General features: G+C 40.7%; 1 protein-coding gene across 6 annotated transcripts in view; it reads left to right on the top strand.

The window, feature by feature from the left end:
* CDCA7L (cell division cycle associated 7 like) overlaps nt 1-26,202 on the top strand; it is a 51,107-nt gene that overhangs the window by 10,540 nt on the left and 14,365 nt on the right. For 3 of the 6 annotated variants that reach the window (XM_035698265.2, XM_025464337.3, XM_049093698.1), the window contains exons 2-3: nt 21,489-21,580; nt 22,750-22,890. In XM_035698265.2, the coding sequence (XP_035554158.2) occupies nt 21,533-21,580; nt 22,750-22,890 (189 nt within the window). In that variant the 5' untranslated portion in view covers nt 21,489-21,532. The remainder of the gene's footprint in view (nt 1-21,488; nt 21,581-22,749; nt 22,891-26,202) is intronic. The other 3 variants (XM_035698266.2, XM_025464338.3, XM_049093699.1) reach the window with 1 other exon arrangement.

Raw genomic sequence — 26,202 nt, 5'->3', positions numbered from 1 at the left:
GTGGGTTATGAGCTAATTCTGTTTGAATTTTTGAGGAGCTACTGTATTTTTGCCATTGCAGCTGCTTTGTTTCACCTCCCCACCAATGCTGCACAGAGGTTCTAATTTCTCCATATATTCACCGTCACTTAATTTGTTGTTGTTGTTTTATAATAGCCTCCCAATGGATGTGAAGTGGTATCTCATTGTGGTTTTGATTTGCATTTCCCTGATGATTAGTGTTGTTGAGCATCTTTTCAAGTGCTTATTGGCCATCTGTTTATTTTTGGAGAAATGTCTATTTAAGTCCGTTGCTCTTTTAAATTGGGTTTTACTGTTGGTGTTCAGCTGTAGGAGTTCTCTATATATTCTGGATATTAATCCTATATCAGATGTATGATTTGCAAATATTTTCTCCCATTCTGTAGATTCCCCTTTTCAATCTTCTTGATAGTGTCCTTAGATGTACAACAGTTTCTGATTTTGCTGAGGTCGACTTTATGTGTTTTTTTTTTTTCTATTGGTTGTAGTGCCTTTGGTGTCATATACAAGAAATCATTGCCAAGTCCAGTGTCCAGAACTTTTTCCTTTGTTTTTTTTTTTATAAGATTTTATTTATTTATTCATGAGAGACACACACACAGAGAGGCAGAGACACAGGCAGAGGGAGAAGCCTGCTCCACGCAGGGAGCCCGATGCGGGACTCGATCCAGGGACCCCAGGATCACATCCCGGGCCGAAGGCAGGCACTAAACTGCTGTGCCACCCAGGGATCCCCTCCTTTATGTTTTTTTAAAGAGTTATGTAGTTTTAGTGTCTAGTTTTAGGTCTTGGATATGTTTGTGGTTTTTTTGTTTGTTTTTGTGAGTGGTTGTTTTAAGGTAAGGATCTAGCTTCATTCTTTTGGATGTGGATGTCTAGTATTCCCAGCATCATTTCTTGAAAAGACCATCTTTTCCTCCATCAAACAGTCTTGGCACTTTGTCAGAAATCATTTGTTCATCGTGTATGTGAAGGTTGACTTCCAGGCTCACTGTTTGTTCTAGTGCCCTGGTTTGTATGTCTGTCTTTATGTTAGGACCACACTCTTTGGATTATGGTAGCTTTGCGGTAAGCATTGAAATTAGTAAGTATGAACCCTCCTTCATGTTTGTTCTTTTATTTTTTAAAAGATTTTACTTTTAATCTCTACTCCCAATGTGGGGCTCGAACTCAAAACCCCTGATCAAGAGTTGCATGCTCCACTGAGTCAGCTAGGCACCCCTAGTTCTTCTTAAATATATATATATATTTTTGTTTGTTTGTTTTGTTTTGTTATTCTGAGCCCCTTTAGATTCCACCACATGAGTTTTAGGAGGGGCTTTTCTTTGCGAAAAAAATGTCAGGATTTTGATAGAGTTGCATTGGATCGATAGATAGCTTTGGGGTTGTATTGCCATGTTCACAATATTTGGTGTTCGATTTGTGAATATGTGATGCTTTTTCATCTGCTTCTGTCTTTAATTTCTTTCAGGGATGTTTTGTAGTTTTCAGTGTAGTCTTTTGCTTGTTGCCTCAGTTAATTCCTGAGTGCTTTAATTCTTTTTGATGCTATGTTAAATGGAAATGTTTTCTTAATTTCCTTTTCAGATTGTTCATTGTTATCATGTAGAAATGCAGCTGATTTTTCTGTGTTGATTTTGTACCTTGTAATATTATTGACTTAGCTAATTAGTGCTCACAGGTTCTGTGGAATCTTTAGGCTTGAGTGTGTGTGTGTGTGTGTGTGTGTGTGTGTATGATCGTGTCACTTGCAAACATAATTTTACTGCTGCTTTTCCAGTTTGGGTGTCTTTTATTTCTTGTATAATTGCTCTGGCTAGAGCTTCAAATACTGTGTTGAATAGAAGTAGTGAAAGTGGGTATCCTTGTCTTATTGCTGATTTTTAAGGGAAAGCTTTCAGTCTTTCATGGTTGAATGTGGGGTTACCTGTTTTTCATGCATGATCTTTATTATGTTGAAATTTCCGTTCATTCTTTGTTGACTGTTGTTTGGCTTGGTTTTTACCATGAGAGGGTGTTGAATTTTGTCACATGCTCTTTCTGCACCTGTGAAGATGATCATGTGTTTTGTTTTCTTCCATTATGTTCATGTGTAGTGTATTACGTTGGTTGATTTTTATATGTTGAAACATCTTGAATACCAGAAATATGGCTCACTCAGTCATCTTGTGTAGTCCTTTTACTATGCTACTGAATTTGGCTTGCTGGTATTTTGTTGAGGATTTTTGCATTGATATTCACAAGGGATGTTGCTCTGTACATCTCTTGTAGGGTCTTTGTCTCTCTTTGTCATTAGGGTAATACTGGCCTCATGGGATGAGATAAAGAAGTGCTCACATCTTCAATTTTTTGGAAGACTTTGTGAAGGGTGGGTGTTAATTCTTTAAATATTAAGTAGGATTCACTAAGTGAAGCCATCTGGGTCATGGGATTTACTTTGGGGGGCTTTTGACTACTGATTCACATCCTTAGTAGTTAAAAAAGTCTATTCAGATTTTCCATTAATGAGTCAGTCTTGGAAGGTTGTGGGTTTCTAGGAGTCTTTCCATTTCATGTAGCTAACCCAGTTTGTTGGCATTCAACTGTTTCATAGTACTCTTCAATTATCCTTTTTATTTCTGTAAAATTGGTAGTGATGATCCCACTTTATTTCAGTAATTTTTTTCATAATTAGTCTAGCTAAAAATTGATCAGTTTTGATGTTTTTAGAGAACCCAGTTTTGGTTTTGTTGATATTTCTCTGTTGGTTTTCTGTTCTCTATTTATATCTGCTGTAATCTTCATTATTTCCTGCTTTCTGTTATCTTTGGGTTGAGTTTGCTATACTTTTCTAATTTTATGGTGTAAAATGAGTTGGGTTTGAGAGCTTTTTAATACAAGTGTTTACAGCTTTAAATTTCCCTTTTAGCATTGCTTTCTCTGGGTAGCATACATTTTGGTACATTTTGTTTTCATTTTCACTTGTTTGAAACTATTTTCTAATTTCTCTTTTGATCATTTCTTCTTTGGAGTAACTCTTTGGTTGAATGTGTTTCATTTTCAGGCATTTGTGAATTTGCTAGCCTTCCTTCTGTTACTGATTTCTAGTTCCAGTCCATTCCGAGCAGAAAAGATAATTTGTATGATTTCAGCTGTTTTAAATTTGTTCTGGGGATCCCTGGGTGGCGCAGTGGTTTGGCGCTTGCCTTTGGCCCAGGGCGCAATCCTGGAGACCCAGGATCGAATCCCATGTCGGGCTCCCGGTGCATGGAGCCTGCTTCTCCCTCTGCCTGTGTCTCTGCCTCTCTCTCTCTCTCTCTCTCTCTCTCTCTCTCTCTCTCTCTCTCTGTGTGACTATCATAAATAAATAAAAATTAAAAAAAATTTATTCTGACTTATTTTGTGGCCTAATATTTGGTCTGTCCTGGGGAGTTTTCCATGTGACCTTGAGGAAAATGTATCCTACTGTGTTGGTTGGGGTGTTCCATATATGTCTGTTAATTCAAATTCGTTTACAATGTTGCTGTTTCTGTTTCCTTATTGATCTTCTGTCTTATTCTATCCATTATTGAAAATGGGTTATTGAAGTCTCCAACTATTATCATACAACTATTTCTCCTTTCATTTCATTTTTTTTTTTTAAGATTTTATTTATTCAGGAGAGAGAGAGAGAGAGAGACAGAGACACAGGCAGAGGGAGAAGCAGGCTCCATGCAGGGAGCCTGATGTGGGACCCAATCCTAGGACTCCAGGATCATGTCCTGGGCCAAAGGCAGGCGCTCAACTGCTGAACCACCCAGGCATCCCCTCTCCTTTCATTTCTGTCAGCATTTGCTTCATGTGTTTTAGAGCTTTGAATTTTTATGCATGCATATTTTTAATTATTATGGCTTCTTGGTGAATTGGCCCTTTTATCCATATGCAATGTCCTTGTAATATTTTTTTACTTAATGTTTACTCTTTGTAATAGTAGTATAGTCATTATATCTCTTTTTGGGTTTCTATTTACATTTGTGTATCTTTTCGTCCTTTCACTTTTCAACCTAAATATCTTTTTAGGTATGAAGTGGGTCTTTTGTAGACAGTGTATAGTTGGATTCCATTTTATTTATTCGTCTTTTGATTGTAGAGTCTGATCGTTTGCATTTAAAGTGGTTACTGTTAGGGAACTTTTGCCAGTTTTTTGTTTTTGTTTTCTGTATTCTTCTTATACCTTTTTTGACCCTCGTTTCCTCCATTACTGCCTATTTTTATGTTTTGTTGATAAATGGCATGTTTTGATACCCTTCTCATTTTCTGTGTATTCTATAGATTTTTTCCCTCTGGTCAGCATAGAGTGTCACATATAACATTCTACAATTGAAGTAATCTGATTTGAATGATACCAGTTTGTCAGAGGCATACAAAAACTCTGCTGCTATACAGCTCTGCCCCTCTTTTTCTTATCAGTATCACCAGTTACATCTTTATGTATCATACACCACAAAATATAGATTCATCGGTGCATTTTTACATTGCAGAAAAATAAAAACTAAAATTACAGACCAAATTTACGTTAATACCAGTGTTTATATTTTACTTAAAAACTCTATATTTCATATGGCTTTGCTACTCTCTAGTGCCCTTTCATTTCATCTTGAAGGACTCCCTTTAGGATTTCTTGTTAGGCAGTCTGGTACTAATGAACTCTCTCAGCTTTTGTTTATCTGATAATGTTTTCTTTTTCTTTTCTTTTTTTTTGTTTTTTTGTTTTTTTAAAGATTATTTATCTATTTATTCATGATAGGTGTAGAAAGAGAGAGACACACAGGCAGAGGGAGAAGCAGGCTGCATGCCGGGAGCCCGATGCAGGGCTCGATCCCAGAACTCCAGGATCACGCCCTGGGCCAAAGGCAGGCGTTAAACTGCTGAGCCACCAGGGATCCCCTGATAATGTTTTCATTTTTCTCATTTTTGAAGGACAGGTTTGCCAGATAGAGAGTTCTTGGTTGACAGTTTTTTCTTTTGGTGCTTTAAATCTATCATTCCATTGCCTTCTGGCCTCCAAGGTTTCTGCTGAGCAATCGGCTGACAGTCCTTTTGAGAATTTCTTGTGTGTGATGAGTTGCTTATTTCTGGCTGCTTTCAATATTCTCTTTGTCTTTCACTGGTTTAGTTAAAGTGTGTCTCAGTGTGGGTCTCGGGTTTATCCTCCTTGGTTTATTAAGCTTCAAGTTTTCCGTCAAAATTCCGGAGTTTTCAGTCGTTATTTTGTCAAATAATCGCTCTGATTCTTTGTTCTGTCTCCTCAATTTGATTTTGAACTTCTCTAATGACATTTTCTGTTTGGGTATTGTATTTTTTAACCTCCAGAATTCCTGTTCATTTTAATAAGTTCTCCTTGTCAGTATCATTTTGCTTATCCAGTTGACCCTGAATGACACAGATTGGGACTGTGTGGGTCCACTATGCATGGATTTGTTTACAATATAGTATTATAAATATATGGTCCTTATGACTTTCTTAACATTTTCTTTTCTCTAGTTTATTGAGAGAATACAATGTATAACACACAAACCATGTTAATGGACTGTTTGTGTTCTTGTCAAGGCTTCTAGTCAGCAATAGACTATTAAATTTTGGGGGAGTCAAAAGTTACATGTGGATTTTCAACTGTATGGGGGGGGGGGTCAGTGCCCCTAACCCAAGGGTTCAGGAGCTAACTGTATATCATTTTTCTGATTTGTGTGTGTGTGCGTGCGTGTGTGTGTGTGTGTGTGTGTGTGTTTTCCTTTTGTTCTTTGAGCATAGTTAAGGCAGTTGTCTTTATTTCTTTGCATGTCTTTGATCCTTTGTTGAAAAGTGGGTGTTTGAGGAAATAGCCACCTCTTCTAGTCTTTGCAGACTGGCTCTGTGCTGGGGAAGTCATTCATTGATTAGCTGGGTATGCTGTGAGCTTGGAAACTTAAAGTCTTGTCAGATCTTTGCTGAGCATGTGCCCGGCCTGGTGTGAGGTTTTCTTACTTTCCAGATGTACACAGCTGCTTTGAATGCCTTGGTTTCCCAAGGAGTCTTTTTTTTTTTATTTTTAAGAATTTATTTATTCATAAGAGACACAAAGAGAGGCAGAGACATAGGCAGAGGGAGAAGCAGGCTCCCTATCGGGAGCCTCATGTGGGACTCGATCCCAGGACCCTGGGATCACACCCTTAGCCAAAGGCAGAAGCTCAACTATTGAGCCACCCAGGTGCCCCTCCCAAAGAGTCTTCCCCATGCTTCTCTTGGGGCTTTGGGTGGTCCCTTGTATTTCTTCATTTGTCAACTCAACTCTAGCCTCAGCCTTTTGTCAGTCTGTAGTCCCCTGCAACTTTTGTGAGCAATGGCTGGAGCTTCTTGTTTTGGAGCTGAGTTAGGTGAGGGAGGACCATTCCCTTCAGGAGGTCCCCACTTGGTTTGAATGTTGCAGTCAGTGTCCGCTTGGGTCTCTCTACTTCAAGGAACCTGGGAAATGGGCTGCAGCATCCTCTGGATCATCCTCCACCGTGGAGGGGGACCAGCAAAAGCAAATGAAAATGCTACATAATTTCTTACCATTTTGAAGGTGACTTTTTCCTGATTGGACATTTTCTTGGTTGCTGTAGACCTTTTATCATTTTCCAGAGTTCCTATAAGATTAGTTTAGCCAGTTTGTTGTTGTTTGTCTCCTTGTGGGAATGAAAGCTTGGAGCTTTCTAGTTCACCGTTTTGATGATGTCACTCCCTGTTTGCTATTTGGATAAATTTTCTAAAGCTTTTAAGATACAGAGAAAAATTAAAGCCAACAGTTATTAAGAAAATAAATTGTTTATTGTATACTAGGTATTCTATTGAACATTTTACATATATTATCTTATTTAGTTATCAAAGTAATTACATAAAAACTACTCCTTACATTTGCAAATGAGGAAACTGGGCCTTGGTCACTCAACTTCTTCACTGAGCCATGAATGCAAACAAGGCAGTCTGACGTAAAAACAACAGCAGCGCACCTCTTTACTACTCTGCTGACATTCATAATCTCCTTCTCCAGAAATCATTGCTATTAATTATCTTAGGTGTAACCTTATAATTCATTTCTGTTGCATTAATGCCTATTTATGATCATACTTTTTTTTAATCCACTGGGTAAATATACTTTATTCAACAGATACTTGAGTTCTACTCTATGCTGTCCACTGTTTTAGGCTCTGACACAGTGAGGAACAAACCCAAGCCCCTGTCCTCATGGCTTAATTTGTGGGAGAGGCAGACAATGAATGAGTAAATTTAAGTTATATAATGTCAGATAATAATAAATGGACTGAGAAAGTAGGGTAAAGGGAAGGAAAGGTAGTTATTTTTGGGTAGTGTGTTAGGATAGACAAGGCTTGCTGAGGAGAAGAGACTGGTGCAGGGAGACCTGAACAGAGTGGGCAAAGGCCTGAGGCAGGAGTGTGCATGGTCCTTTCAAGAAATAGCAAAGGGAGGGTGCTTGGGTGACTCAGTTGGTTGAACATCCGATTCATGATTTCTGCATAGGTCATGATCTCTGGGTTGTGGGAACACACCCCATGGGGTGTCGGCTGGTGATTCTCTTCCCTTTCCCTCTCGGGGGGAAAAAAAAAGAGCAAAGGCGTTGTAGGGACTGGAGGCCATTGAGTAGGCATAGTGGAAAGGAATGAGGCCCCGGAGAAAGCCATGGTGGGAATGTAGGGTTTTACTTTTCAGTGTGATAGGCCAGTGAGGACTGGGGTGTATGTGGAAGGGTAGAGGTCTAATTCAGGAGACTCTTCTGCTGCTATGCAGACACGGGCCTGTAGAGGGAGCTCTGGGAAGCGCTTCACTGTGTGGCCAGTTGCGGCCCTGATGTGGAGCTGTATTCTACATTCTAAATATGATTTTCAGTGTTTAGTAAACCACTTGGCTACTTTTACACAATTTTAGACAAATTTGAATAGTAGAATAGTAAGTCTTTAATGAGTTTAGGTTTAAAAAAAATTTAGGTGAAATTCACATCATGTCAAATTAACTGTTTTTAAAGGATTTTATTTATTGGGGGGGAGGGGGGAGGCGAGGAGGGGTAGGGGCAGAGGGAGAGGGAGAAGCAGACTCTTTGTGAAGCAGGGAGCCTGACGCGGGACACGATGCCAGGACCCTGAGAATCATGACCTGACCTGAAGGCAGATGCTTAACCCACTCAACCACCCAGACTCCCCACAAATTAACCATTTTAAAATGAACAAATCATGGGGCCTTTTGTGTCTTATTTAGTATAATGCTTTGCAGGTTTGCCTACATCGTAGTGTGGATCGATACTTCATTCTTTTTATACCTGAATAATATCCCATTATATATTGTATATACTACAATTTCTTATTCATTTGTGATGGACCTTTTGGGTGTTATAAATAGTACTGCTATTAACATGCACACATATCTGAAATACTTTTTTGCAGTTCTTTGAATTATATACCTGAGAGTGAAATTGCTGGGTCAGATAGGAATTCTGTGTTTGACTTTTTTTTTTTTTTTAAATATTTTATTTATTTATTCATGAGAGATAGAAAGGCAGAGACATAGGCAGAGGGAGAAGCAGGCTCCATGCAGGGAGCCCAATGTGGGACTTGATCCCGGGTCTCCAGGATCACGCCCCCGGCCAAAGGCAGGCGCTAAACCGCTGAGCCACCCAGGGATCCCCCTGTGTTTGACTTTTTGAAGAACCACCAAAGTGTTTTCCATAGTGGTTAAACCGATTACATTCTTACTAACTATATACAAGTGTTCTGGCTTCACGTATATGAGATGCACAAGAGTACATCTTCTCCAACACTTTTTCCCTATGATTTTTGGACCCTAGAGGATGTGAAGTGGTATCTTGTATTTTTTTTTTATTTGCATTTCCCTAATGACTAATGATGTTGAACATCTTTTCATATATTTATTGTCCATTTGTGTGTGTGTGTGTGTATTTTTGGGGGGTGGGATGAGGGAAGAGATATATATCAAGTCCTTCATACATTTTTGATTGGCTGATTTTTATAGTGACATTGTAGATCTTTATATATGCTAAATGCTGGATCCTTATCACTTACATGTTTTGTTATTTTTCCCATTCAATAGGTTGCCTTTCACTTTCTTGACAATGTTCTTTGAAGAGAGATATTTTTAGTTCTGATGAGGTCCAGTTTAATATGTCTTTTTCTTTTGTTGCTCATTCTTTTGGCCTCATAGTAAGTTTAGGCTTTTTGATTGAATTAAATACTAATTAATAGGTAATTATTTTATTGAAAGATAGCATTTGCCTAGAATGTCATTTGTAGGGGTACGAATGAGCTGTGTGCCCTTGAGTAAGTAGGCTAAGGTTTGTTCCTTTTTGAGGGGAAGTGCTCCAACGATGGATGAGAGCTCGTCATACTTTGGTAATCCTTGACTTATGATCCTCATAGCTATTAATAAATAGTTGATGTACTCCATCACCCTGAGTTGAGCTGTATTTTCTGGAAGTTTTTAAATCTCACTGAATATACCTTTTTTTTTTTTTTTTTTTTTAAAGATTTTATTTATTCATGAGAGACAGAGAGAGAGGCAGAGACACAGGCAGAGGGAGAAGCAGGCTCCACGCAGGGAGCCCGACGTGACGTGGGACTCGATCCCGGGTCTCCAGGATCACACCCCGGGCCAAAGGCGGCACTAAACCGCTGGGCCACTAGGACTGCCCTCACTGTATATGCTTTAAAAACTACCCTGTTGTAGATGTACATGAGTACGCTTTTGTTTGGAAACCTCAGGCCTGTCTGTCCTCACACCAGTTCTGTGTAAGAGAGCTTGTCTTGTCACATCCTCCCTGTCATCAAGTGGGCCCTCCACTGCCAATGTATTGCTGAATTGCTAGTTGAGAAGGAAACTTGTCTTAATTTCTCTTGCTTTCATTACTTAGAGAGATTGAAGATTTAAAATATGTTTTAAGCCTTTTCTGTGTTTCCTTTTTAGTTAAATTTATTTTACCTATTTTATCTGACTCTTGGAACATTTCATTTTGTATGAGCTTTTCAGTAACAATTTGTCTATTTGTGGCAGATCTTTTCTCCAACTTTTGTTTCTTTCTAAAATTTTTTTTTAAGATTTTATTTTATTTATTTATTTGAGAGACCGCATGAGCAGGGGAAGAGGGAGAGGGAGAAGCAGGCTTCCTGCCAGGCCAGAAGCCCAATGTGGGGCTCTATCCCAGGACCCGGGATCATGATCTGAGCCGAAGGCAGACACTTAACCAAGTGAGTCACCCAGGTACCCCTAAATTTTTTTCTTTTAAGGACTTTAAAACTGATCCATGATACTACTTTTTCCCATTTTAATCTCCTTTATGTTGGTGCTTAAAGTCTTCCTCCTGCAGGGGCCAGCTGCATATTCACATGAATTATATTCTCCTTTGTGGTTTATTTTTTTTTTAACTCTTTGATCTTCTGATTTGTCGTATCAGGAGAGAAGCAAAATGGACTGTTTTTATTTACCTCAAATAGGCAGTTTTGCCAGCATCATTTATTGATATGATGACATCATCTCTTTCTCATTGATTTGTGGCGTTTTCCTATCAAATTTTAATTATATGTGCTAGGATCCATTTCTAGGCAATCTTTATGTTCCACTGTTCCTGCATCGTTTTCTTTTTTCTTTCTTTTCATGTACAGTAAAATTCATCTTTTTCAGTGTTCAGTCCTATGAGCTTTTTGTGTAGTCACTATCACAATTGATTTTATCTCTTCTCAAAAAAAATTCCCTCTGACCTCTAGCGTCAGACAGCCATTGATGTGTGTTCTCTCTCCTCTCATTTTGCCTTTTCCAAAATGTCACATAAGTGGAATCAGACAATATGTAGCCTTTCTTACTAGGCCTAATGCATTTGAGATTTATCTGTGGTATTGTGTCTATCGATACTTCATTCTTTTTTATTGCTAGCAGTAGTCTGTGGAATGGATGGACCGTGTTTTGTTTATCCATGCCCTAGCTGGTTTGGTTTGTTGGGAATAAAATTGCTGATAACAAGTTTTTTGTAAACATAAGTTTTTATTTCATTTGGGTAAACACCTAGGAGAGGGATTGCTGGATCATGGGGTAAGAGTATATGTGACGATATGAGAAGCTGCCACCTTGTTTTCCAAAGTGGCCCTACTGTTTTTTTGCGTTTCCACCACCCATTTTTGAGAGTGCTAGTTGGTCCAAATCCTTTCAGTCAGTACTTGGTATTGTCATGTTTTCCTAAGCAATTCTGATAGGTAGATAATCGTATCTCATCATAGTTTTTTTTTTTTTTTTTTAATTTATGATAGTCACACAGAGAGAGAGAGAGAGAGAGAGAGAGAGGCAGAGACACAGGCAGAGGGAGAAGCAGGCTCCATGCACCGGGAGCCCAATGTGGGATTTGATCCCGGGTCTCCAGGATCGCGCCCTGGGCCAAAGGCAGGCGCTAAACCACTGTGCCACCCAGGGATCCGTCATCATAGTTTTAATTTGCGTTTCCCTATTGGCTGTGGATGTCCCACATCTTTTCCTGTGCTTATCTGCCATTCCTGTACCTTTGGTAAAGTGTCTGCTCACATGTTTTGTCCCTGTTTAAATTGGGTAGTTTTTATTATTGAGTTTTGAGGGTTCTTTATATATTTTGGGTACAGGTCCTTTATTTGGTGTATGGTTTGTAGGTGTTTTCTCCCTTTCTGTTTTTTTTTTCCCCTTGTCATTCTTTTTATTTTTTATTTTTATTTTTATTTATTTTTTTCTTTTTCTTTTTTATTTTTATTTATTTATTAATGAGAGAGACACACACACACAGACAGGCAGAGACACAGGGGAGAAGAGGGAGAAGGGCAGAGGGAGAAGCAGGCTCCACGTTAGGAGCCCAACTTGGGACTTGACCCCGGGTTCCTGGGATCACACCCCTAGCTGAAGGCGCTAAACTGCTAAGCCACCGGGGCTGCCCCCTTGTCATTCTTTTTAAAGCGTTTTTTGAAGAGCGGAATTTTAAATTTTGATTGTCTTAATTTATACATTTTTAAAAAAGGTTCTGCTTCTGGTGTTGTATCAAAGATTTCTAACCTAAGGTCACAAAGATTTCCTCCTGTTTCTTCCAGAAGTTTTAGATTTTTTATATTTAAGTCTCCTCTATTTTGAATTAGTTTTTGTAAATGATGCAAGGTATGTCTGTGTCTTACGGAACAATTTAATTGTAAGAAATTTAAAGAAATGACAGTGTTTGTGATAGAAAATGATGCAAAACAAACCTATTTGTGGAGGGTTGAAGGAATGCTTTCTTCTGTGTAAAAGGTTCTTTCACAGATGCAAGATAGTACACCCGGCAAATTCTACTTTCCTTGCTATCAAAATTGCTTTCAAAACACTTAATAAGGAAAATGCAAAAGTGTGCACAGATTTCTTTTGTGCTGTTCCTTAAGGCTACGAATGGAAATTTGTTTCTGGTTGAAATATATACAATGTTTCTGGGATAAGAAACCTTTCCTGAAGCTTTATCAAAATCAGCTCTGGAATCAGTTGGCTTTAAAAAAGAGTCGCAGTTTCTTTCCTTTAAAAACTAGTTAATGATAAATATGTGCCTTCCAGCTAGGAGGCGGTATTTCTTAATCTAGGAAGAATACATTTATATATCACTGAGATGTAGAAAAGCCCTAATTAAAAAAATTATGTTTAATTTTAAAATACGAAATTTTAAATTAATGATACACTAATTTGTTTTCAAAGGTAAATACTTGATTGAAAAGCAGCTGGCGGTTTGAGGCATCTTTTTATGGCTTTTTTTTTTTAATTGAATTTTAATTGAGGGTTAGGCTGAGGTAGTTAAAGTGATACGAAGTGTCCCAGAGCACTGCTCTGTGTTTCTCAAGAAGTGCTAGAAGGGCACAAACTAAGTAAGAAGCAAGCAGCAATTTGGCAGGGTTGATTTTTATTAGTATAGTTTAGTTGGGATAGAACAAAACTGGATTTTAAACCCAGGGTGGTTCTGCAGACAGCTCTGTCTCCCAGGCTTTCATTTAACTTCTGGGCTTAGAAGCCCAGATTCATGGGTTCAAGGTGTGATGCTGCCAGTCATGGAGGCTGAATACTGGACTCATGAGGTGATGTTTCTGAACCTGCCTTACAGTGAAGGGTTGGGTCCTTAAACCATGTGCCCTTGAAGTGCTGGGAGCATAAGAAGTGGATGGAAATCTAGACTTGCTCTGTGAGTTTGGGAAAAGATTGTGTTCATTTAAGGAGGGAAGATTTTCATCATTAGTGTATAGAAGTACACCAGACTTTTATATCTTGTGATTTTGCTGAATTCCTGTATCATTTCTAGCAATTTTTTGATGGAGTCTTTTGGGTTTTCTATGTAGAGTATCATGTCATCTGTGGAAAGTTTGACTACTTTGCCGATTTGGATGCCTTTTATTTTTGTTGTCTGATTGCTGAGGCTAGGACTTCAATACGATGCTGAACAACAGTGGTGAGAGTGCACATCCCTGCTGTGTTCCTCACCTTAAGGAGAACGCTCTCAGTTTTTCCCCTCTTTGAGGGTGATATTAGATTGATGGGTCTTTTGTATATGGCCTTTATGATGTTGAGGAATGTCCCTCTATCCCCACATTATGGAGGGTTTTGATTAAGAAAGGATGCTGTACTTTGTCAAATGCTTTTTCTGCATCTGTTGGGAAGATCATACAGTTCTTCTTTTTTTTTAATGATTTTATTTATTCATGAGAGACTCATATAGAGAGGCAGAGACATAGAGGGAAAAGCAGGCTTCCTGTGGGGAGCCTGATGCGGGACTGGATCCCTGGGCCCCAGGATCACAAGCTGAGCCAAAGGCAGATGCTCAACTACTGAGCCACCCAGGTGTCTGTGTCCTGATCATAGGATTCTTATCCTTTTTTTTTTTTTTTAATGTGGTATATCACATTGATTGATTTGTAGATGTTGAACCACCCCTGCAACCCAGGAGTAAATCCCACGTGTTTATAGCAGCAGTGCCCAAATATGGTAAGAGTCCAGATGTCCATTGACAAACGAATGGATAAAGATGATGTGTGATGTGTATGTATACACACACACACTAGAATACTACTCAACCATCAAAAGGAAGTCTTGCCACTTGGAATGACATGAATGAAGCTAGAGGGTATTCTGTTAAGGGAAGTAAGTTTGAGAATGACAGATACTGTATGATTCCACAATCATGTGGAATTTGAGAAACAAAACAGATGAACATAGGGGAAGGGAAGGAAGAATAAAATAAGACAAAAACAGAGGGGGAGATAAATCGTAAGAGACCCTCAACTATAGGGAACTATAGGGAACAAATTGAGGGTTGCTGGAAGGGAGGTGGGTGGGGGAGATAGGGTAACTGGGTGATAGGCATTAAGGAGGGCCTTTGATGTAATGAGCACTGAGTGTTATATGCAACTGATGAATCACTAAATTCTACCCCTGAAACTAATAATGCACTATGTATTCACTAATTTGAATTTAAATAAAACTTAGAAAAGGCCTTTCCCTCCATTTTTAATTGCCTCCTAAAGTTGGTCTTTTTTGTTAATTTTTTTTTAGATTTATTTATTTATTCATTCATTCATTCATTCATTCATGATAGACATAGAGAGGCAGAGACACAGGAGGAGGGAGAAGCAGGCTCCATGCCGGAAGCCCGACTCGGGAATCGATCCCGGGACTCCAGGATCGCGCCCTGGGCCAAAGGAGGGTGCTAACCACTGAGCCACCCAGGGATTCCCCTCTTTTTTGTTAAACTTTTAAAGGTCGTGGTAAGGTCCACATAAAATTTTTCCTCTTAATAATTTTTAGGTAGTGTTAAACACATTTAAATTGTTTAAATTGTTGTCAACCATAAATTGTTAGGCAAGCAATCTCCAGAACGTTTTCACTTTGTAAAACGTTCTGATGAACTCAAGCACGAGTCCAGAAGGGTTGGCCAGAAGGGTCTGTACCCATTAAACAACCACTCCTCTCCCCCATCCCTGGCAGCCACCCTTCTACTTCCTGTGTCTGTGACTTTGAGGTATCTCACATGAGCAGAATCATAATATTTGTCTTTTTGTGACTGGCTTATTTCACTTAGCATAACGCCCTCAAGATTCATTCCTGTTATAGCATGTGATAGGCTGTCCTTTTTTTTCTTTTTTGACTTAATGCTGCTCATCAATTAATCAAATATCAATTAAATACCTCTGAGTACTCAAGACTCTGTTCTTGTTGTGGGAGGGAGTGATATGGTGAGAAAGATGCCAGAGAAATGGAGAGATGCTGTCCATTAACTGTCCGTTAAGGAGGGTAAGATATGCACGTTAATAGCTAGCGTGAAGTAGGAAAAGCCACACCCCACAGGACAGAAGCAGAAAATGGGCCTGATCCTTTCTCCTCTGAGCGTGTGTTTGGCAAACTAGTGTCTGTCACCAAAAGACTTGGCTAAAGATGCAGAGTCCCAGGCTCTTCCCCCGACAGACTTGATTCGGACTAGTTTTTTTGTTTGTTCTTCTAAAAAAATTTTTGGAGATATAATATATTTAAAACCTAAAACATATTAGTTTCATGATTCAATATTTTTAGAATTTCCTTCCGAAGGCTAATACTTAATTCCACGTGTATATGAATTTTGTTTGTCCATTTATGCATTGATGGGTGCTTGGGTTGCCTCCGCTTTGTGGCTCTTCTAAACAGTGCTGCTGGGAATAAGGGAAGGGCAATTTTTAAATGAGTTAACTGATTTGTCAGCTCCAGTTGGTGAAAGGGAAACATTATTGAGGTGCCAGGGCTTTGGGGCAAGGGAAGAGCCAGGGGAGGGGCCTTATTTGAAACTTCTTGGGGCGCAGGTATGCACGTGAGCAGAATGCTGGCGGGGGATCATCTGGTTGCACTTGTGTCTTTGGCCAGTGGGTGGAGGGAGGGCTCAATGGTGCCACCCTGCAGGCACAGCACCAGGTGCAGGCTGGACTCTTTCTGGATACTGTAGTCTGAGAGGGTGCAGGCATCCTCCAGCTGTTCACTTGCAAAAATCAGATGCTGCTGGTCAGATGGGCTGCCCCTCTTGTCTTAGATTTTGGCTTTGACATTCTCAGTGGTCTCACGGGGCTCAACCTCGAGGGTCATCACCCTCTTGTCCATCAGGGTCTCTGTGTCCGCAAGGCCTCTGCCCCTGCCAAACTGCTGTCCCACCTTGTTGTAGAGAAAGAGGGTGGCTGGGCTATCTTTAATTTGAAGTCTTTCTTCTTACTTAGTTTTCTTAGAACTTCAGTGTCCACTACTATTAGTTCCAGACACTAGTAGATACACTGTTGGTAATATTTGAAATTTTGCATTTCAAATTTCCTTGCTGTTCTACAAAGCACCGTGAGTTCTGATGCACGCTTTCCCTGAATGAGTGTGAGATCCAAGCCCGTAGGTGTTTGGTTCTTAAATTATTAAAAGCTGACATTTTACAGCTGGGAGATTTCTCACCAAGACCAAGATTCCTGGCTTCTCTGGGAAGGCTGAAGGTGGGGCACACTGGATCCCCGTTCCTGCATGGCAGCAGTCTACTGGGGTGGACGGTGGCCAACCCTTCTGGACTCGTGCTTGAGTTCATCAGTGAGCCCTGTCCCATGGTGTCTTATGTGTCTTATCCTGAACTGCTGCCGTGTCATCCTTCTGTTTAGCCCCAAACCCTGTTGGGCTTGCATTCTTTGTTCCCAAGCTGAACTCTGAGGTAATGTTTATAAAGGGCCTATAAGTGAAATCTGTCGTCCTTTCTGGAGGAGGAGCTGTGTATGTGACTACTTTGTAGGTAGATGGTCTGGGTGAGAATCTTTAGTTCCTCTTGGATAGGGGTGGTATAGAGTGCACCTTTTCATCCTATACACCTTCCCTAGGAAACTGACTGCAAGGGCAGATGCATGTGATACCTCCAGCACTCCAGCATGGGTTACTGATGACCTGCTCTTGGCCAGGCCCTGTCTTAGGCGCTGGGGACTCCATCCTAGTTCCTGTGTTCTTGTAGGGGATTTGACTCCTGGTCCCCAGTTGACTCTTGGTGATGCATTATTATCCCTGCAAGGACAGAGTGGGCAGATGTAATGAGTGCATATGAAAGGAATAGAATAAATGTGTGTCCTTATGTGTGTCCTTTAAAAAATTATAAATCCATTAAACAGTCTTTTCACTTTTAGAAGGGAATTTCCTTGATTTCTTTTTGGTTAGCTAGATTGCAGTTTTCTTACTGTGCAAGTTTGACTAGTTATATATAAATGTACTGGTTGGGGGATCCCTGGGTGGCGCAGCGGTTTGGCGCCTGCCTTTGGCCCAGGGCGTGATCCTGGAGACCCGGGATCGAATCCCACGTGGGGCTCCCGGTGCATGGAGCCTCCTTCTCCCTCTGCCTGTGTCTCTGCCTCTCACTCTCTCTCTCTCTCTCTGTGTGACTATCATAAATAAATAAAAATTTATATTAAAAAAATGTACTGGTCGGCAGTTTTTAATATTTTCTTTCCAGTTACTTTAATTATTACCATTATTATTAGTAGTATTTTGTGACACAATCAAATGGAACATAAGCTTTGGAGGAAGAAGTCTGTTGCACTCATTGTACGATGCAACTACCCAGTGAGTCACTGGTGATGTGCACAGAGAAGTACAAATCCTTGGGCCTAATATGTTATATTGCTGAACTGGTCACACACATTAGAAGGGTGTCCCTGTGAATCTTTTAGCAGGTGCCTTGCATAGAAATCCTGATATCTTCGTCAAGTCTGTTAAACAGTGTCTTGCATTGAAGACACTTGAACATCTTACCGAAATTTTTGCTAAATCCTGGAGCTTGTGACTGAAACTCTTCTCTTAAAGCCGTTTGAAGTGAGGCAGCAAGAAGCAGAGCCCTGCATGCCCCAAGAATGCATAGTGGTTTTTGCTTTTTTGAAAAATTTTTTTTTCCTTTTGTTCCTAATTGGTAATTACAGCCCCCCTGTGGCACCTCTGGAGCAAACGCCGAAGTCCTAGATGATCAGGGAGGAATGGGGAGGGTGGGACACAGGATTCACAGCCCGGCGAGCTGCAGCTGTGCCCAGGCTGATGCAGTTGCCGCCGAAGCACTGTATTTACTGTTGCCAGCCTCTCCATTCCTTCCAGGTGCTTCCATTAAATCATGACAGGGTCTGCCTCTCCTCCTTTAACTTTCTAGTTAAAAACAAGCTTTTGGGCCAGTGGAGCTTTCTGACTCTTAGAAGGGTGAGAAATCAAACGAAGACAGCCGAAACCAATCACGGCCCTCCCCGACTCCACTTCAGGGACTGAAAGGGTGGGTTACGTAAAATGTAACACACTTACACTTTGGTAAGTATTAGTATGTTTCTCTCCTTACAAGCTGCTCTCTTGACCTATTGGTTTCATGAAGAAACAACAAAAAGTATCTTCGAAAAGATAAGGGGTGCCAAATACCTTTTAAATGTACCTCCTTATGGGGACGCCTGGGTGGCTCAGTGGTTGAGCATCTGCCTTGCTCAGGGTGTGATCCTGGGTTCTGAGATTGAGACCTGTCGGGCTCCCCTCCGGGAGCCTGCCTCTCCCTCTGCCTGTGTCTCTGCCTCTCTCTGTGTCTCTCATGGATAAATAAATAAAATCTTAAAAAAAAAAAAATGTACCTACCTCCTTATGAAAAGTTTTACTTTTCCTCCCAAGAGTCATTTCAGGCTTTGTTAGAGTTTCTTAGCATAAATGTGGCAGTTTTTTTTTTTTTTTTTTTTTTATTGTTTTTACTGGAATTTTACTTCGATGTTGGCCTGTTTGTCCCAAGAAGTAATTTCATTAGATGGTGTGAAAGCGTTTGTAATTAATCCTCTGACACTATTAAACTTGGCATATTCAGTTTCTGGATTCGTGCTCTGTATAAACCAAATGTTAAACTTCCTTTGTTTGAGCCATTGACTTTCTAATCATTTTTTAAACAAGAAACATAAAAAAAAAAAACATTAAAATCGTGGTAAAAATAAGATTAGAGATTAGTAATTTCTTAAATGAACCTAACTGTAAAATTAAGTCAATGCACAGAAAAAAAGAATTCAAAGAATTGAAGTAACTTTTGAATGCACAACTCTGTATATGCTAGTGCAACACAGTGTGGTCTGTGCAACCTCGGGGTTCCCCAGAGACAAAGTTATTATAATAATTCTAAGTGTCCAGTTTCACATAAGAATGTCTTGTAGCATTTGGGCACCTGGGTGGCTCAATCAGTTAAGCATCCAACTCTTGATTTTGGCCCAGATCATGATCCTCAGGGTCGTAGGATCAACTTGCTTAAGATTCTCTCTCTCCCTCTCCCCTTCCCTTCCCTCCTCCACCCTCCCCCCAAAAAAGAAAGCCTTATAGCAGTAAAAATTGTTTTATTAAAATCTCAATCCTTGAGGACGTCTCTTTAATATTCCCATGATGAATGAGAAGTACAGATAAAGTACATTTGCATCCCCAAGAACAATGATTTACTGTTGATGGTTATCGTTGGTAGTGGTGTTGATGGTGTAAGTTTGAAACTTTTTTGTGTGTATTGTAGTAAAGCAAATAGGTGAATGTATGAGAAATACCGAGGGTAGGAATTTTCATCGTGGGGAAGGGAAATAATGTGAAATTGAGGGAGGTAAGGAAGACTCCTGCTGTGTTGGATTTGAATTCAAGGTGTTACTATAGACGTGTGACTTGAGACATTCCGATGTCCTTACTCTGTCCAAAAGCCTAGAAGCAATGATACTTAGCTAGCAAAGAGCGTATGAGTTCTCACTTCTGATTTCTAAATGCCTGAGTGCTTTGGTCTGGGGCAGGTAAAGTATAAGGCTAGCTTGGTACACTTGTGCTGGAAAGCAAAGAGGTGCCCAAAGACCGTTAGGGTTGTGTCAAAAGAACATAGCAGCTGGCATGAAGGAGCTCCCAATGGCCAAAGTTAGAACAATTTGAACATCAGAAAGAACAGTGACAGTGATGGATTATATAGCACGGTAAATTAAAATTCCATAAATCTACATGGGAGCGAGAGAAGCAGAGGGAGGGAGAGACAGCAAAAGAGAGAATATTGTGTTGGAGAAGAATGCCAGCTAATACATGAAGAATGAATAGAATTTGAAAACGACCATTGTACAATCGCTAATGTGTGGTAATTGATTCAAATAAGAGTTATCTATCAGTGGATGCTGAAACCACTCAGTGAATTGGTTAATCACCAATTAACCAGGGAAGGATAATCCCAGAAGGTCAACTATCACCCTACTTATTTCTTACTAAATACAAAGAGGAAAAGGTCTTTTTGCTAAGGAGAAATATGACACATCCTGCAGTAACTTGATCAGAGAGCATCACCACTGAAGACCAGAGATGGCCAGACATTAGGTGCTTTCTGAGTAAAGAATGCAGCACTACCTATGAAGTAGTCATCTTGCCAGAAAGAAGTGAACTTGAATCTGACAGCCTGTAACTCTAAATACCGAATCACAGGAAATCCCAGGAGATGTTGGAGTCTACTAAATACCATCTTGCAGCTGCAAAAAACAAACAAAAACCCCAACCTTCCAGACTCTCGCAAACCTCACAGTGAAAGGACCCAGTTTTTTAAAAAAATAAGTTGCCAAAGGAAAAAAAAAAAAAGGATCCATAAGAAAAGACTTTTCTGTTGATCAATGTATGGACCTTATTCAAATCATGATACAAATAAACCGTGAGTTTAAAAAAAAAAAATAGGTTGACGGAACTGTGAAGACAGACTATGTATTTCCTGATGACACAGGGTGAAATGCTATTATCTTCAGTTGCTTCAGAATAATTTGGAAGGAGGGCAGTTGGATAGGGATACAGCTGGAGCAAGACTAGCCATGGGCGCAGGACTGCTTGATAGCTGGTCCCTGTGTGTGTTCACTATGCTGTTCTACCTACTTGGGATTATGTTTGAAAAATTTCATAATTACGTTAAAAAACACTACTAGGGGATAACTTGTTATTTTGTGCCTCCTTATGCATTGCATTGAGAAGTGCATGTCATCTGTATAGAATTGTTGCCAAAAATATTTCAGTAAAGTATATCAGTGACCAATGAGATAAACTCAGAACGTATGACATTCAACAAGGCAGTAGTCTTGGGTTATTTAAGTAATATCAGTGTTACGAAAAGCAGCAAAAAACAGTGTCATAAAAAAAATAAAATGCATGATCTTTGCTTGAATGGGTCCCTTTAGCCCCCTTAAAGTTAAAAAAGACATTTTGGGACAGTTGTAGACATTTAAATATGAGCTTGTATTGAATGATACTATTGAATTAATGTGAATTATTTTAGGTATGATTGTAGTTTTACGGATCTAAGGGGAATGGGGAATGTTTTTATTTTCAGGCGATGTGTGCTGAAGTATTTGAGGGTGAATTAGTATGATGTCTGCAATTTAAATATAGGTGGAATAAGCTGGCTCGTACTAAATAAATGGCTATTTCTTTAGGTCAAAAACTGTGAAATACTAGCAAATGCTGATGGTTCCACTTAATGTTTGTTGACAGAGAAAGCAAAGGTGGTGACACATGGGGACTCCAGGTAAAGAATATGTAGATGGTTGTCCTATTCCTTCAGCTTTCCATGTTTTTTTTTTTTTTTTAAGATTTTTTATTTGTTCATAGAGACACAGAGAGAGAGAGAGAGAGAGAGAGGCAGAGACACAGGCAGAGGGAGAAGCAGGCACCATGCAGAGAGCCTAATGTGGGACTTGATCCAGGGTCTCTAGGATCATGTCCTAGGCTGCAGGCGGCACTAAACTGCTGCGCCACCAGGGCTGCCCGCTTTCTATGGTTTTGAACTTGTTCAAAATAGAGAGTTGGGAACAAATAGGTAGTCAGCATATGAAAATGAATTCTGAACTAATACATACATACTTGTTAGATTAAGAGCGCTGATAACATTCCTTCTTGGAATACTTGCCTACAGTAGTGTTTACATTCTCTTGAAATTAATTTTGAAACTACTTGATTGAGAGGAAAAAAAGGAAGCAACAAAGCTACTTATTTCAATGTATGAGTTTTCATGTCTGAATCAGCAGATGACAAAGAGCAAAAAAATCAAAGAGCAATAGGTGGAAATGAGGAAAAGAGGAGCTTATTAGTATCATCTTATTTTGACATGGATGACATTTAAAGATTTTATTTTTTTAATTTTTATTTATTTATGATAGAGAGAGAGAGAGAGGCAGAGACACAGGCAGAGGGAGAAGCAGGCTCCATGCACCGGGAGCCCAACGTGGGATTCGATCCCGGGTCTCCAGGATCGTGCCCTGGGCCAAAGGCAGGCGCCAAACCGCTGCGCCACCCAGGGATCCCGACATGGATGACATTTAAAGACAGATCCACTGCAGGAGAAAAATAGTTGTTTTCTCACAAATGATGACTGTTCCTTTATTTTTTGTGTAGAGATCACATAGGGTTTCCATCTAGATATGGCCTTGACATTCTCTGTAAGATAGGATATATCTCTAGAGTTTGAAAAACAGTCTAATCTTTCCCTCCCCTACCTTCTTTTGTTGCCATGAGGGATCAGCTGAAGCACATTTTGCTCCGGGGTAACTGGGGTCTTCTTGGTGACCATGGCAGATCTGCGACCTAGTAGATTGATAGAGCTAGTAGATGCTAATCCCTCCTCCTTTCTAGAAAATTTCCCTAAGTGATTATAACAGCCCTCGGTCTTATCCTTCTTCTTTTTTGAATCCAAAACAGATCCCTAAAGAAGTGGCTGACATCTTTAACGCCCCCAGTGATGATGAAGAGTTTGTCGGTTTCCGAGATGATGTTCCCATGGAAACCCTCTCATCAGAGGAGAGCTGTGATAGTTTTGACTCACTGGAATCAGGGAAACAGGTACAGATGCTTCCTTTCATGGAAGGCACGGTCTTCTGGAAGCCTGGATCTTGGTTCAGATATTCTTTTATTTGAATATGGTCTGAGATTGGTGATAGCAGTTAATTGTCGAGCATTTTATTTTATAAGTGTTTTGCTTCATGTTTTAAGAACCAATGAGGCTACCTAGATCACTTTTACTGTTTAAGCCCTTTCTATAATAGTTTTTTTTTTTTTTTTTTTTTAAATAAAGAGGGCCTCACATGATCAGATCTATTTCCTTTGTAACCTCAGGGCTTGCAGCCTGTGTCCAGGCTATATTCAGAGTGCTCCCATGTGGCTGGGAGGGGAGAGGTGGTCCTGCACAGCCACTGTCCACACCGCAGTGCCGTGCAGGAACGTGTGGTTACCACGAGACAGTCGTGTCCCTGTGCTCCTATAGCGGGTTTCTATTGACACCCTACTCTTGGAATTGCCTGGGAGAGCCTTATTCTTTCTTGGATTACTTTGATCTCTGGCAAACACAAATTACGTTTCTCTGAGAGTTAGTTTCCTGGAGGTTTATATTATGCCTTAGCAGTGGTATGGCCAGTCGAAATAGCTAGCTTTCTGTAGCATTTTCTTCTGCATTCATTGTGGCTCTCAAAATTCTTCATTCTCCCTGGACCGTAGCCTCTCTCAAGAGGCTGTAAATTAAACCCACCTTGCTTCAACTGGGCAAGTGTAGGAGGTTCTAGAAGCACTTTATGATACAGTGTAAGTGCCTGCTTGATCACTTGGCTGCCTGTGTGTTCCAGCCTCCTCCTGCAGCTCCCCTGATGCTCATGGCCCTTACCTTAGTTACAGCACTAAGGTCTGGCCGTGAGCTTTGCCTTACTCAGAAACCATTTGAGCATGGTCAGGCAGTGAGGGAGAGTAGAGCCCGTGGACCCGCCGTGAGGGGCATTCTGAGCAGCGCAGCATGTGTGTGAAGAGCTGAGCCTGGAGCCCAGCAGTGCAGTGGGCATCCAGAAACAAAACAGCTTCCATATCTTGGCTGTTGTAAACAATGCTGGAATAAACGTAAGTGTCAAATTAGTGTTCTGGTTTTCTTTGCGTAAATACTCGCTAGTGAACTTACTGGATCGTAAGGTAGTTCTATTTTTAATTTTTTGAGGATCCTCCCTACTACTGTTTTCCACAGTGGCTGTACCAGTGTGCGTTTACACCAGTGGTATGTGAGGCTTCCTTTCTCTCCACATCCTCACCAACACTTGTTTGTTGTCTTTTATTTTAGCCATTCTGACAGGTGTGAGGGGATACCTCATTGTGGTTTTGATGGGCGTTTTCCTGATGATTAGATAGGGAAGCAGCCTAAGTGTCCATCAATAGAAGAATGGATAAGGAAGATGCTAAATATGTGTTCAGTGGAATATTAATGCAGCCATGAAAAGGATGAGGTTTTTGCCATTTGCCGCAACATGGAAGGACCTAGAGGGTGTTAAGCTAAGTGAAGTAAGTAAGTCTGAGAAAGACAAATACCATATGATCTCACTCACGTGGAATCTAAAAAATAAAATAGATGAAAAGCCGAATCAGACCTATAAATACAGAGAATAGACTGATGGTTGCTAGCAGGGAGGAGTTGGAGAGATGGGTGAGGTGTGGGGAGACGGGTGAAGTGTGTGAAGGTGAGTGGGAGGTCTAGGCTTCCAGTTACACAGGAAGTATGTCACTGTGGGGGGCGGGGGGTGTTGGAAGGCACAGCATAGGGAATGTAGTTGATGATACTGTAACAGAGTTGTGTGGTGACAGATGGTAGCTACACTGGTGAGCACACTGTCAAGAAGGTGAATCACTGTGTTGTACACCTTAAACTAATGTAACACTGTGTGTCACCTGTGCTCAAAAAAAAAAAAAAAAAAACAAAAAAACCTTGTAAATGGGCAGGCCGGGTGGCTCAGCGGTTTAGCGCCGCCTTCAGCCCAGGGTGTGATCCTGGAGACCCGGGATCGAGTCCCGCATCGGGCTTTCTGCATGGAGCCTGCTTCTCCCTCTGTGTCTCTGCCTCTCTCTCTGTGTCTCTCATGAATAAATAAATAAAATCTTAAAAAAACAAAAACTTAAAACCAAAGCAGCTGCTTTTGCTGCTCTGACCCCTGCTACTTCTGTGCATTCAAGCCCCCCCCTTCCTGCTCCCCACTGCCAGGTGTGATGCAGCGTGCCTCGGATGGCCTGTGACCGTGTGCTTTTCATTCAGCTCGCCCTGAGTTCAGGCACCTCCCCAGGGACAGGGTCGGTGTTGTTACTGTCCCTGTTTCACAGGGGATGACACAGGCTCAGGGCAGCAGCGAAGGGACTTGTCTCAGCCCCCACATCTGAGAAGCGTGTGGCCGGGATGTTTGAAATCTGGGAGCATCGCTTTTCAGCCTCTTCTTTTCTTCAACTCCCCTGTAGCGTGGTGGACCAGAAGCCTCACGGACACCCTCCTCATGCACTGGTTTTGCCCGTGTATATGCTGGTCTGTGCTCTTTGTTCTGCTTATCTGTCTTCTCTTCGTTTCTTCTAGAGTCCACCCCGGCTTGGATCCAGTTCAAATGCTGCTGCTCCTTGGAAGTTTTCCTGAATTTTCTTTTCTTTCCTTTTCTTTCCTTCCTTTCCTTTTTTTTTTTTTTTTTAAAGGTTTTATTTATCTATTCATGAGAAACACAGACTGAGAGAGAGAGGCAGAGACACAGGCAGAAGGAGAAGTAGGCCCCATGCAGGCAGCCCGATGTGGGACTCGATCCCGGGACTCCAGGATCACGCCCCAGGCCGAAGGCAGGCACTAAACCACTGAGCCACCCAGGGATCCCCTCTTTCCTTCTTTCCATATGCCATCTTGCTTGCATCTCCCTTAGAACGAAGATCCTGACTGTGGTTACTGTGGACCTGTCCCACTGCCCCGCTAACCTGTTACCTCCTCAATGGGAGGCGCCTCATACTTGAACAATGCTTTCTAGCATTCTTGGGCTGGACTGCTTACTCGTGTTTTCCTTTCCCCATGTTCCATATGCTCAGCTCCCACTGGTAAATGAGTACCCATGGGGTGGAATTGAGGTGGGATGCTTGTCTCACTCTTTTTAGCTCACCATCATTTTCCTGTCTGTTCCTTCACGTCACATGAGCTTCCAAATAAAAAGTGTAACCACTCTTTTAACCACTTTTCTGTTCAAAAGACAGAAAGTCCTTTGAAAATGTCTTACATTCTTGATCATGGTAGATAGATATAGGTGATCAAGGTCCAGAACATACTGCCTGGTATTGATTTGAAAGGATAGCAAATTCTGGAGAGCAAAGAGCTATGTGAGTGTT

Source organism: Canis lupus, chromosome 14 (genome assembly GCF_003254725.2).
Source record: "Canis lupus dingo isolate Sandy chromosome 14, ASM325472v2, whole genome shotgun sequence".
NCBI classification, from domain to species: domain Eukaryota; kingdom Metazoa; phylum Chordata; class Mammalia; order Carnivora; family Canidae; genus Canis; species Canis lupus.
Note: the sequence above shows the minus strand (reverse complement) of the source record. Positions and strands in the feature narration are given on the sequence as shown.